At 31.9% G+C, this 14,848-nt stretch overlaps 1 protein-coding gene across 5 annotated transcripts in view; it reads right to left on the bottom strand.

Moving 5' to 3' along the window:
• Positions 1–14,848, bottom strand: part of LOC127735953 (myotubularin-related protein 10-B-like) — a 50,227-nt gene that overhangs the window by 7,999 nt on the left and 27,380 nt on the right. For 3 of the 5 annotated variants that reach the window (XM_052246412.1, XM_052246415.1, XM_052246413.1), the window contains 7 exons: positions 14,270–14,326; positions 13,470–13,557; positions 12,376–12,505; positions 9,802–9,889; positions 8,185–8,273; positions 5,544–5,561; positions 1,656–1,783 (listed from right to left, as the gene is read on the bottom strand). In XM_052246412.1, the coding sequence (XP_052102372.1) occupies positions 1,656–1,783; positions 5,544–5,561; positions 8,185–8,273; positions 9,802–9,889; positions 12,376–12,505; positions 13,470–13,557; positions 14,270–14,326 (598 nt within the window). The remainder of the gene's footprint in view (positions 1–1,655; positions 1,784–5,543; positions 5,562–8,184; positions 8,274–9,801; positions 9,890–12,375; positions 12,506–13,469; positions 13,558–14,269; positions 14,327–14,848) is intronic. The other 2 variants (XM_052246414.1, XM_052246417.1) reach the window with 1 other exon arrangement.

Below are 14,848 nucleotides of genomic sequence, written 5' to 3'. Positions count from 1 at the left end.
GATCCTTTAACCAAATAATCCTGGTTTCAAAAGAACTGTTGAACACAGCAATGATCTGTCTTTGGAATATCAATTTGTTAGTGCAAAATTAAATCTTGATACATTCAAGTATTGAAACATAATACTAATGTTCACATTAGCATAAAAATGTCTATGGGACACAAAAGGTTTTTAGCAATGTAAATCTTAAAACAAAATATCATTAGTAGACATTTTAAACTTAAAACTTAAAACTTAAATTTAAACTTTCAACTTTTAATATATACTGTGGATTCATTACTATTCCTTGGATACCAATTTTCTTGGATTTCAGGGATACAGGTGAACTACAAATTTGTATGTTCAACGAATGACAAATTCTCTTTAAGGTTCTATGAAGACTTTGGCAAAACCACAAAATCAAATATCCACAATAATGCAAGTTATCCTTTGTTGACACGAAAATAAATGAATCCACAGTATCTATTGGGGTGATAAATAATTATAATGTTTTAGATGTATTCAAGTTTGTTTAATGCTATTAATAGAGACTCATATAGGAGATACATATTACAAATCATACCGTAATCATAAATATAATATATATTAATCAATAAAATCTAATCTTGAGCAGTAAAGTATACAAACTCAAATGATATCTATGATAGAGAGCTTTTAGTTAAATGTTCACTATTTTCTGAAGAAGTTTAGGATAGAATACTAATATAACCTTGGATTATACACAATGAAACACTTAACAGAAAATGTGTACTTTCAAAAACACACAAATACATATACATGTAATATTCTTTTCTTATGAATACTCTAGATAAGTCATGCAATAGTTGGAAGTGAATACTTGTTTGATTATAATGTGTAAGATACCTAGGGAAATGGACCTCTTCAGTCTATCTCCTGTTTAAATAACAAACACATAACACTCATGATCTGGGTTCTCCATCATAAAACTTTACTCAGTACTCAGAGTACAAAATTTGTGATTAAAACACCAAATCTAGCATTTTGATTGGATGGTTTCTGAGTTTGAGTATGCACGTTTTATAACTGCAAGGCCTGATATTATTAAATCAAATGTATTTTTATACCACTAAGTGGCCATGGTATATAGTGTTATCACTGTCCATCTTTGGGTCTGTTTGAAATCAAATGGTTGTCTGACCCTTATTATTGTTAAACCTGCAGACACTGATATATTTAGTGTATAGTGAGGAAATTCATGACGATGAATGATAATTTGTTTCCGTTTCTTTGATATTGACCAATTTTTTAATAGAATAATGGCCTGTGGACAAAGAAAAAATTTATGAAATAGTTCTTGTCTGGGCTTTTTATGTAATGACTGCAGATTCAAGTTTTTTTTTTACATAAGTGAACACATAGACTAATATATACAGTTTTATGAAAAAAATTAAATGCTCCTTCTCTAGCTTAGGGTTACAATAGGATAAATAGGATATAATGAATATTTTGAAACATAAACAAAATTCATATCAAAATTTTCCAACATAAAAATATATATACTATCGTTTTTCAAATATGTTGTTATTTAAATTAAAAAATTTTGAAATAAAAAAAATATTTATAGCTAACATACAAATTGCAGAAAAACTATAGTTAAAACTATCTTAAAATGATCTCACTGTTATAAAATTTACCTATTAAACATAATTCTTTTAACTTTTCATAGCTGTTCTGTAAATCTTTAAGTGACGGACATGACTTATTGAGGTCTATGATTTCTGGAGGACCCTTGTTGTCTGCCATTTGTACTGCTGTTAACAACCTGTAACAAATAGAATTAACAGTATAAATAATCATATATATAAATCAACTGAACTACAATTGATCACCAAAGATACTACTACATCCCTCTCCCAAAACAGGCCATATTTTGATGATGAAGTTTGATTGTTTCCATCTTAATTGCAATTGGTGAAAAAAATTGGCAATTTTTATTTCAATGATGTGGGAAATTTTAATATTTTATGTTGGATTTTATGCATCAATTAATCCGCATTACAAATATATTCTGCATAAAATGTAAATTGAATTGAATCCACACTGTTCTACATTCTGATGATGTCAAAATATATGATAGTTAAAAAAATACACAGTTTTCAGAATTCAAGTTCCAAAACAGTTATTCAAGTTTTCTAGTATTGCCTTATAACAACTTAGATAAAATTCCAAACCTAAAAAACATTGTAGTATACAACAGTGAACTATGATATTCAATAGACTATTTTCATATTCCTGAGTACAATGCATAACCTACTCTGTGGTAGGACATTCTGGTAATCTGGAAAAAATTAATTGTTTTCTGTTTCTATACACAATAAAGTCATTAGAAAAAAGTTAATTTTTTTCCCAAAATTGCAGCGGTTGTAAGCTTGATTTTATTTCTTTTGGTTCCTCTTACTTGACCAGGTACCAGAATGTTGTACCACAAAGTAGGTAACCTGTCGAAAAATTATATACTTTTGAGTCAAAGGTCTATAATATGAAAATAGTCTATTGTGTTAAAGATGATATGTTATGGAATGTTAAAATGGATGACACATGCATTCTAAATGTTATATACAATACTGTCTATCTTATTACACAAACAAACTGACATAATAATATGACTTGTAATACAATATCAACCTTGAATATATTTGTAGGACTCGGAGGTGCGATGGGGACACTGAAGTGCGATGGTCACGCTGAAGGGTGATGGTCTTTGCAGAAGTGCGATGGTCTGTTTGCTGAAGTGCGATTGTCTATAAATGTCATTAGTTACAGTTTCATACTAAATGAGAGATCGTTCTCTTTAAATTTGCTGCATGGGGACATTATTCTGCTTTAACAGTTTATCTTAACGTAATCTCAGCTCTCATGAGTTCCACGTTTACCGTAATATTATAATACGGAAAGTTTCTCTGCTGACCCATATGTAGTTAGAGAATTCGAAGCGCCATAGTTCGTAAAAAACGGAACTTCTGTAGATTTCAAATAAAATGCTCCGCTGGGGCGCAGCTTGATACGACCGCAGAGATCAAACCCTGAACAGTTTGGGCAAGTATGGACACAACATTCAAGCTTGATACAGCACTGAATTTGGATTGTAATTAAATATTTGACACAGCATAGGTTTCTGACACTGAATGAATGTGGTCTAATAACTTAAAAAAATTTAATTTACCTATTCAAACCATATCATTATTATTTGCTTTTATATATAAATCAGAAATAACCAATTTAAAATGGAAAATTTTAAAGAAAAAAAAAAAGGAAAAAAAAAACCCCCCGCTCAATTTTTTGAACCCCCTTATGATTCATCACCCCCAAACTCAATCCCAGCCTTCCCTTTATGGTATGGTACCTAGCAGTACAATTTCAGAGAGATCCATACACTTGAACACAAGTTATTGTCTGGAAACTAGAAAAATGCTTGTTTTTTGGCCCCTTTTTGGCCCCAAATTCCTAAAAGTTTAGGGAAATTACCCCCAAACTCAAACCCAGCTTTCCCTATGTGATATGGAACCTTGCAGTACAATTTCATAAAGATCCATACACTTACACACAAGTTATTGTCCTGAAACTAGAAAATGCTTGTTTTTTTGCCCCTTTATGGCCCCTAATTACTAAAATTTTGAGGGAATTACCCCCAAAATCAATCCCAGCCTTTCCTTTGTGGTATGGTACCTTGCAGTACAATTTCAGAGAGATCCATACACTTGAATACAAGTTATTGTCTGGAAACTAGAAAAATGCTTATTTTTGGCCCCTTATTCCTAAACGTTTTGGGCAATTACCCCCAAACTCAATAACAGCTTTCCCTTTGTGATATGGAACCTTGTAGTGCAATTTCATAAAGATCCATACACTTACACACAAGTTATTGTCATGAAACTAGAAAAAATGCTTATTTTTTGCCCCTTCTTGGCCCCTAATTCCTAAAATTTGGAGGCAATTACCCCCAAAATCAATCCCATCATTCCCTTTGTGATATGGAACCTTGTGGTACAATGTCAGAGAGATCCATACACTTACACACAAGCTATTGTCATGAAACTAGAAAAATGCTTGTTTTTTGCCCCTTTTTGGCCCCTAATTCCTAAAATTTGGAGGCAATTTCCCCCAAAATCAATCCCAGCATTCCCTTTGTGATATGGAACCTTGTGGTACAATGTCAGAGAGATCCATACACTAACACACAAGTTATGTCTGAAAGTTACAAAAATGCTTATTTTTGGCCCCTTTTTGGCCCCTAATTCCTTAACTGTTGGTACCATAACCCCCAAAATCAATCCCCACCTTCCTTTTGTGGTATTGAACCTTATGGTAAAATTTCATAGAGATCCATTCACTTAAACTAAAGTTAGAGTGCGAAAAAAACTAAAGTTAGAGTGCGAAAACCAATGTGTATTCGGACGACGAAATTTTTTTTGCAGTCATATAAAAAGGATCGAAATTATCTAAATTTTCCCTGTCTACTCTTTATTTCCCTTTTGCAGTAGTATTGAAATCTGTTTATAAGTTGTATTCATGTCAAATACTAGTATGCAAAAACATTCCATATTTTCTCCAGTTGCAGTAAAAACCACTGAAGTTTATAAGGCCCTTATTATATTGCAGTTTTAAACAGCTATCGCATTTTCAGTCATTGAAATTAGCACTGGTTTTTATAGAAAATAACCTTTGTATGAAGCGTCTTGAATAATTGTATTATATATTATTTTTTATGAATATATTGGTTATATATATTGGCTTATTTTTGTCCAAAGTAAACTTCAACGTTACAATTAGAACTGGTAATATTTATCATGACTGTGATTAATTAAACGGGTTAATATTCTTGATGATTACTTAATAAACATGAAAAGCTGCTTTTAACAAACAAATTGACTTTTTCATCGACATCGAAAATATAGTTTATGTAATCCATTGCACTTCAGCATAACCACCATCGCACTTGGGCATAGTTACAAACAAGATAGCGTCACAACGCCACCATTGCACTTCAGTGTGATCAAAAACACACCTCAGCGTCAAGCCATCGCATTTCATCGTGACCATCGCAATTCAGAGTACCATCGCAGGTCCGAGTCCTACATATTTATGTTAAAATACCCTCATAAACAAAACAATATGATTGCATAAAATAAAAAAAAAAAACACATGCATAATTTATTTGTATAATCCTCTCCATGCTTGGAACTAAAATTAAGCAAACTCTGTTCTTATATAAATGCCCTATATAGACATGTGTTGCTGTTTCATAATTTTTTGTTGAATTGACATTTATAAAAACTTCATTTTCTTAAATTGACATTTATAAAAAAAAATTTGGTTTTAATATTTTCTTAACCATAAGTACACATTATATTTAATTTCTACTCTGTTATTTCAGGTGTAACAAAAGTCAACTACTAGTTATTGGAAGTAAAAAAATCACACATTATATCATTAATTCAACAAGCAATGAAAATTAGAATATGAAAAGTTACGAATCAGTAACACAAAGCCTGATATCAATTATTACAACAAAATTTACATACATCTTGGTAGTGTATTCCCTGTAAATGTAATAATAACTTTACCTTTATAACCCATAAATACATAAATACACATCTAAAATACTATCATACTTCATTTCAAATTTGAATATATGAATTGACAACAAACTGGCTGAATGAATAAATAAATTGATGAATTAATGAATAGATGAGTCAATGAATAGATGAATCATTGAGTGGATGAATGAATGAATCAATGAATGGATAAATCAATGAATGTGTGATTCAATGAATTGATGAATCAAAGAAGGGGTGAATAAATGAATGGATGATTCGATGAATGGATGAATCAATGAATGGATGAATCAATGAATGGAAAAATCATACGATAAATCAATGAACTGGTGAATCAATGAATGGATGAATTAATGAATGGATGAATCAATGAATGGACGAATCAATGAATGGACGAATCAATAAATGGATGAATCAATGAATGGACAAATCAATGAATGGATGAATCAATGAAAGGATGAATCAATGAATGAATGAACTATATAATTGATTGATTGAATAAATGAATGAATGAATGAATCTAATCATATATGAATTTGAATAATGAAATGAATAGTAAGCACCTAACTGTTGATCTGAACCTGTCCACACATGGACCTAAATATTGTTAGAAAAGGTAATCTGTGATCGAAAGAAATCACTATTTACTATCAAGAATACAACATTTCTCAAACACATTTCTGTTTGAGTTTTAGCAATGATCGATGATTTTGTTTGTCAATACAATACCTGTATTCTATTTCATTTATTTTTAAAGGTTTTGGAATGAAAAGAATATACAAAACCACATTGTTTTATATGCACAAGTGAACACATGCACAAAGGTGTGCAACTTAACTATAAATCAAGAATTTTCAAAAGAAATAATGAAATTATATCAGCTATCTTATGTTTATTTCAGGTATTCCTTGAACAAAACTGAATTTAAAAAAAAATACTTAAACTTGAAAATACTAGACAAAAATGTGCAGAAATTTCACTATCAAGTCAACATGAGGTATCAGAAAAACATGTGCTTTTTTTAAACCAAGAGTTAACTTTCTTATCAGAGCATTATTACATCAATAAAGAGCATAGCACAAGCATAAGTCTGCTGAAATTACAAACTTTAAATGATGCACTGTCAATTAACATAAATTAACATAAACGCACATCAAGGTACAAGCTACAGTCAGTTAGAGGAAGCCAATTTCAAAATACAAAGTAATCATTTTCATGTGTTGTGATGAAATTCCTTGCCCTTCATCCCCTGGTGTTTACTTGTATTGGTTTGCAAGCCTTTATTTACAAAAGAAAAAGAAAAAGCAGCATTGAAAATATGTCTGGCTGACTTGACTGTTTTTGAAACCATGGTATGTAGACATCTTATTGTTTTTTATCATTTAGACAATTTGCATTGATGGCAGACCTTTGATTGTCTTTATTTTTGCGAAGGAAATCATACCTTTCCCCAGAATCACTATCTGCTTATTTCTAAATGTTTGCAACAGGAACTGTCCCACTGAATAAATACAATGCCTATTGTTTTCTGTGGATTTCATTCAATGGGAACTTAAATTTCTCCTTGAAAAACCAATCATTTTAATTTGGCTGTATAAAAAGATGAACTCCTGGTGATGAAATACATGTATCAATCCTTAATAAAATGCTCTGCTGGGCGCAGCTTGATACGACCACAGAGGTCAAACCCTGAACAGTTCGGGCAAGTATGGACACAACATTCAAGCTTGATACAGCTCTGAATTTGGATTGTGATTAAATATTTGACACAGCATAGGTTTCTGACACAGAATGAATGTGGTCTAAGAACTTAAAAAATTTTAATTTACCTATTCAAACCATATCATTATTATTTGCTTTTATATATAAATCAGAAATAACCAACTTAAAATGGAAAATTTTAAAGAAAAAAAAAAGGAAAAAAAGGAAACCCCCCCAATTTTTTGAACCCCCAAACTCAATCCCAGCCTTCCCTTCGTGGTATGGTACCTTGCAGTACAATTTCAGAGAGATCCATACACTTGAACACAAGTTATTGTCTGGAAACTAGAAAAATGCTTGTTTTTTGGCCCCTTTTTGGCCCCAAATTCCTAAACGTTTAGGGCGATTACCCCCAAACTCAAACCCAGCTTTCCCTTTGTGATATGGAACCTTGTAGTACAATTTCATAAAGATCCATACACTTACACACAAGTTATTGTCCTGAAACTAGAAAAATGCTTGTTTTTTTTCCCTTTTTGGCCCCTAATTCCTAAAACTTTGAGGCAATTACCCCCAAAATCAATCCCAGCCTTCTCTTTGTGGTATGGTACCTTGCAGTACAATTTCAGAGAGATCCATACACTTGAATACAAGTTATTGTCTGGAAACTAGAAAAATGCTTGATTTTCTTCACAATAAATTAAGAGCTTGACATAATCTATAGACACTTCAGGTCTTTTGTTGACTACCATATGTTGACCTCTAGATGTCATTTGATTCACTTCCTCCTCTTTAACAATATGCATTTCATGTGCTAATTCAACAAAACTGATAAAGTGATAACTATGCCTTGCATTTGATGTTATGTATATGCTAGCTATATATAGTTAAGTGCATAAACTTTTACCTTTCTTCAAATGTAGCAACATCAGTCTGAGGTAACAGGTTGGCCATTCTAACCAGACTTACACCGTTGGTATGTGTATAACACCATGTCTACAAACAATACCAAACACACACTTAATACACAAACTTACATTGACACAACCACAGGTTGTTAAGTACAAGTCTACTTATGAATCAGAGAATGGAAAAGCAAGTATTACCACTGAATCCAAATCTAGAATGATCACTGAATCAAAATCAAGTATGATCACTGAATCAAAATCAAGTATGATCACTGAATCAGAATCAAGGACTATCACTGAATCAGAATCAAGGATTATCACTGAATCAAAGAAAGTAATAAAGCTGAAACAAAATCAAGTATTAATCACTGAATCAGAATCAAATATTATCACCAATTCAAAAATATGATGTAAATTATGTATCACAATATGTAATAAATGGGGAATGTATCCATGGGACACAGATGATGCCCCCGCTTGCATATCATATAAAGTTATAAAGGGACATAACTGAAGAACGGTAAAAGTGACGCTACCCAAATTTGTTATTGATCTGAGTTTTGTAGTAATAAGTTTTGTGTATAAGTTTCATAACATTTGGTTGAGGCTAACTTAAGTTAGAGAACGGAAACGTAAAATTCAGCAATTTTTCATTTTGTAAAGGGGCATAACTCTAGGACACCACCAAAATTCAAATTTGATCTGTATTTTGTGGTAATAAGCATTGTGTATAAGTTTCATAACATTTGGTTGAGGCAAACTAAAGTTATAGAATGGAAACGAAAAATTCAGCAATTTTTCCATTTTTTAAAGGGCATAACTCTAGAACGGTTAAAGTGACGCCACCAAAATTGAAATTGATCTGTGTTTTGCGGTAATAAGCATTGATTATAAGTTTCATAACATTTGGTTGAGGCAAACTAAAGTTAAAGAACGGAAACCAACTTTGGGACGGACGGACGGACGAACGGACGGACGGACGGACAGACGGATGGACGGACAAGGGTAAAACTTAATGCCCCCTCCGCTATGGCGGGGGCATAAAAAACAGGAGGAGTTAACTCATCAAATAATAACCAAGATAATGACATTCTACGGAAACGTTTCCTTTACTTAACACACCTGCACAGGTAAAAACACTAATAATTGTGTTGGAAATAAATGATTATTGAAATGAAAAACATATGAGCTTAAATCCTCAACAAATAAAGCACACACATGTACTTGTATTCAGACTTCTCAAAATATACAAAGACATTGAGAATTAACAGCATGCAAGGCCTAATCTAGGATTTTGGAGAGGAAGAAGTGACTTCTCAATGTTCAAAGTCGGCGTTGTATTTATTTCATTTAATCGTCGACAGTATTATTCCTTGATCGTTTCGAAAATCTTGATTTTCCTTGTCAGTCGCCATTTTTGTTTACCTGTGTGACTTGTAAATCACAAGTTGTCTCCCTTATACCGATCTTGATAGCGATTTGACTTTGCTAAGAAGTCAGCTGGCGGCGAGTTTTAGCGATTTTCAAAATTCTTTGGCGACTTTATAAATCGTCATTTCGCCGGCAAGATTATGGCCTGGCATGTAGCTTCACCTCTATTAAACATAAGAGCTTACTGGTATTCTTCTATCTACAAAATGTGTGGAAGCTTTCTTGAGGTCAAAGTTCAGCAACCCACATGGAACAACAAATCTTTCTGGTAAACTGAAAGAGAGATTGAACAACATTTTTACGTATTTTTACTACATAACTAGAGGCTCTAAAGAGCCTGTGTCGCTCACCTTGGTCTACGTGCATATTAAACAATGGACACAGATGGATTCATGACAAAATTGTGTTTTGGTGATGGTGATGTGTTTGTAGATCTTACTTTACTGAACATTCTTGCTCCTTACTATTATCTCTATCTATAATGAACTTGGCCCAGTAGTTACAGTGGAAAATATTTTGTAAAAATTTACAAATATTTACAAAATTTATGAAAATTGTAAAAAATTGACTATAAAGGGCAATAACTCCTTAAGGGGTCAATTGACAATTTTGGTCATGTTGACTTATTTGTAGATCTAACTTTGCTGTACATTATTGCTGTTTACAGTTTATCTCTATCTATAATAATATTCAAGATAATAACCAAAACCTGCAAAATTTTCTTAAAATTACCAATTCAGGGGCAGCAACCCAACAACATGTTGCCTGATTGGTCTGAAAATTTCAGGGCAGATAGATCTTGACCTAATGAACAATTTTATACCATCAGATTTGCTCTAAATGCTTTGGTTTCAGAGATATGAGCCAAAAACTGCATTTTACCCTATGTATTATTTTTTTGCCATGTCGGCCATCTTGGTTTGCGGGCAGGGTCATTGGACACATTTTTTAAACTAGAAACCCTCATGATGATTGTGGACAATTTTGGTTAAATTTGTCTTAGTAGTTTCAGAGGAGAAGATTTTTGTAAAAGATTACAAAAATTTACGAAAAATGGTTAAAAATTGACTATAAAGGGCAATAACTCCATTTTGGTCAAGTTGACTTATTTGTAGATCATACTTTGCTGAACATTATTGCTGTTTACAGTTTATCTCTATCTATAATAATATTCAAGATAATAACCAAAAACGGAAAATTTCCTTAAAACTACCAATTCAGGGGCAGCAACCCAACAACGGGTTGTCCGATTACTCTGAAAATTTCAGGGCAGATAGATCTTGACCTGATAAACAATTTTACCCCATGTCAGATTTGCTCTAAATGCTTTGGTTTCAGAGATATAAGCCAAAATCTACATTTTACCCCTATGTTCTATTTTTAGCCATGGTGGCCATCTTGGTTGGTTGGCGGGGTCATCAGACACATTTTTTAAACTAGATACCCCAATGATGATTGTGGCCAAGTTTGGTCAAATTTGGCCCAGTAGTTTCAGAGGAGAAGATTTTTGTAAAAGTTTACGGACGACAGACGCAGGACAACGGACGACGGACGCAAAGTGATGAGAAAAGCTCACTTGACCTTTCAGGTCAGGTGAGCTAAAAATGAACCCATCATAAAAAATTCATGTGGGGTATGAATATTTTTTTCCATTTTAACCAAACAATTTAACTTACCCAAAGAAAACAACAGGAAGATGCATCAATAGTAAAAGTCATTTTTTGCCGTTGAAACTGTAAAAACAGTTAAATTCTTCAAACGTTTCAAAAATTTGTCTATTTAATTGATAAATGAAAAAGATATATATATAATAATCACTTAAATGAAGAAATTCTATTTGTGATGTCACTGTGATATATTACATTTAGCACCAACCTTTCCCCAATTGATATAAAATCTTTGTATAAGACGTATGGTATAAAGGCCTTCATAAGACTGTTGCTAATATCTACATATTAGTAGAAAGAGCTTGAAATGAGACAATTTTTTTAGTTATGTCAGACACATTTCAAATATATTACCTTATTACTGAAATCTGACAGACATGTTCATGAATGTTATTTGATAGACAATACAATACATTTTGACTGTCTAACTCGAGAGGTAAAAAGCCTTTTCTAGCTTCTCCTCTCTTATAAAAAGAACATAACTGTAACACTGTGGATATCAATACAGTATGAGCAGAAGAGTTATGGACATAAATACTAACATTGCCCTAGGGCACATACAAAAGCTTCCAAGTCAATGAACCATGACTTAGAACATGGGGCCATCAATCTCCATGGAAATGAGATGTACCAATGCTGATACATTTGCATACCAAATAGCATTGACATCATTAGTAGTTCCTCTGAAAGTGATATAATCACAAACTTTTATTGACACTTTGGACACAAATGTTGCCCAAATCTCAATTCAACAACTCAGTCACAAATGAAGCAAAAACTGATCTAATGATGCCATAATCCTGTTTCTTGTGTGTTCCTTTCCCAATTAAGGAATCTCTTCAGTGTCTTTTGTTATATATCTATTGTTTTGGGTCACTGAGATAATTCAGTGTTGATGGAAGATCTCTGGTAGTCTGATGAATGTATTCACAACCCTTTCTTCAAGACTTCGGATGATTTAGAGCTTGAGAGTGTTAACCTCTAGATGTCTTTTGGTTTTTGTGTCATCTTATTTCTTCATATTCAACTTTTTTTTATTGCATGACTAATAAAATTGGTTTTAAAGTTATTGATTTAATATAGAAGATATACCTTGTAGACATGTCGTAATTGGCATTGACATCTGTCACCCACCATTTATTAGAACATCTACAGCGGTTTATCTCTCTTTCCCAGTCAGTTGGACTATCAAACAGGGGGGTGTCTACAGAACTGCCAAAATCTGTAAAAGATAATACACTATTCCTTTATATTGTACTACCAAAGGTTTCATAAAAATATTGACGTACTATTCTAATTAGTTTTGTAAAAATGCAGCATTATAAAATATTTATTTATTTATTAATTAAAAGAAATAGATGTCTGGAAAACATTTTTCTTGAATTGAAAATAATTTACAAAATCTATTTTTTTTACAAGTAACTAAGCAATCCAGCCCATTGGATCTGGTTGTCATGAAAAAAACATAAAAACCAAATATTTACTGTTTATTGTCCCTTCAAATTAGCCCTGAATAGAGATAAGCTTTGCTCAAAGTGTTAATTCTGTTGTAACAGGCATCAAATAGAAATAATGTAGTCTGTTTCATATAAATGATTGATCAATAGATTTTAAGAATTGAATGCTTTTTTGTAATTTTATTGGGATGTAAACCCTTTGATAGAAGCACATCTAATAAAAAAAGTGCACAAAATCAACTCTTTTACAACCCAATAAAATTACTCTTATAATTATATTTATATGCTACAACTATGAAATTACGAGTTACATTAACATTTTTGTTTGATTTCCTATGCATTGTAGTGACATTGTCATTGCAAGTATGTGGACCGGTAATCATGAATATTGAATTTTATTCCAATCAAAAGAATGGAATTTTATGAAATAGAACATGTAATGTAACTATTGCTGTATACCATCATACTTTAATTAATAATAGTACAGTACTTCACTTGAATGTTACTAGAATAGATCTTTAATACTGTAAACCAACTAACTTTTGTGGGAGATTTATCTTTTGCGATAAAATTGTGAAAATATAAATAGTGGCAAGACTGTCAAACTTAAATTTTCTATTGTGTAAATACACAAAATTACATATAAATCATGAAATCAGTGGCAATGGGCTAAATACTAAAATAATATGGTTAACAGAAGTCCACAAAATATACATAAATTGTACTTACTGAAATGCTGCTGTTCTTTTCCGTAATAAAAGGCAAACAGTAGTGAGGACTTTGTAGGGTATGCATAGTGTAATATTGTGTTTACTATCTGCAAGTTAATAAGACGATTATATACATTAGATTCAATTTTCATTAATTTAACAACTGTTAGATGTCCATCTATTTACCATATTTTATGCAGTGACAACATTGACAAGAGAATGATACTCTTTATGCCATAAAATACAAATTTGGAAATCTATATTTGTCTATACTATTTTATTGCTTTAGAAACACTTTAAGTAACATAAAATATTTTTCAATGTGTAATTTTCATTTTGTATACAATCATTCACATATTAAATGCTAAATCAGGATAGAACATTTTAACGAGATGTGAATTTGAACCCTGCTTTGTACTAGACCAACATGCTGAGCCAGATTTTAAAGGTGCTAGTTCACAAGGTAACAGTTTGTAGGAACATGTCACTCTACCTGAACACATTATTCTGACTGTGAGCCGCCCAGTCTTTGCCCTTACTCCTAAATGCTATGTGCTTAATGGAGAAGCAGCAAATACCAATTTTTAAGTCTTCAGTTTGACCCGTTTAGAAATCGACCCAACACCCTTCAGGACTTGACAAGCATGTTACCACGAGACCAATGATAATGTCAATTATTCAGAGCATACACAATATTATAATATGTTTACTTTCATTAAACCATCATTAGTAAGAGATGATTATAAAATGCACCAACACTATCAAAGAAAAAACTCCATTGACAGCAGATAGTCTGAATGTTTAACTACAATATCATACCATTTTGTTCTGGTCTCTTGGTGTGAACTTTAATCCAAAAACATGGACATTAAAATTCTGAAAAAGAAATATGTCAATTCAGCAGATTTCTAAAGTAACTTAGTCAAGGTAAAAAATTTCATTGATCAGTATACTTACTTTCATCAAATAAAATGAAATAAAAATAAATCAGATCTTGTTTCGAAGAAAAATCTTGAAATCAATTTTTTCAGATTGTAGTTATATTAGTATAACTATTGACAGTTGTTCCTGGTGATATTATCTTACCTTACAGTGTATCTCTATATACTTAGTATAACTACCGACAGTTGTTCTTGGTGATATTATCTCACCTTACAATGTATCTCTATATACTTAGTATAACTATGGACAGTTGTTCCTGATGATGTTATCTTACCTTACAATGTATCTCTATATACTTAGTATAACTACTGACAGTTGTTCTTGGTGATATTATCTTACCTTACAGTGTATCTCTATATACTTAGTATAACTACTGACAGTTGTTCCTGGTGATATTATCTTACCTTACAATGTATCTCTATATACTTAGTATAACTACCGACAGTTGTTCCTGGT

Source organism: Mytilus californianus, unplaced genomic scaffold (assembly GCF_021869535.1).
Source record: "Mytilus californianus isolate M0D057914Y unplaced genomic scaffold, xbMytCali1.0.p SCAF_3, whole genome shotgun sequence".
In the NCBI taxonomy this organism is placed as follows: Eukaryota; Metazoa; Mollusca; class Bivalvia; order Mytilida; family Mytilidae; genus Mytilus; species Mytilus californianus.
This window is presented reverse-complemented; position numbering and strand designations above follow the sequence as displayed.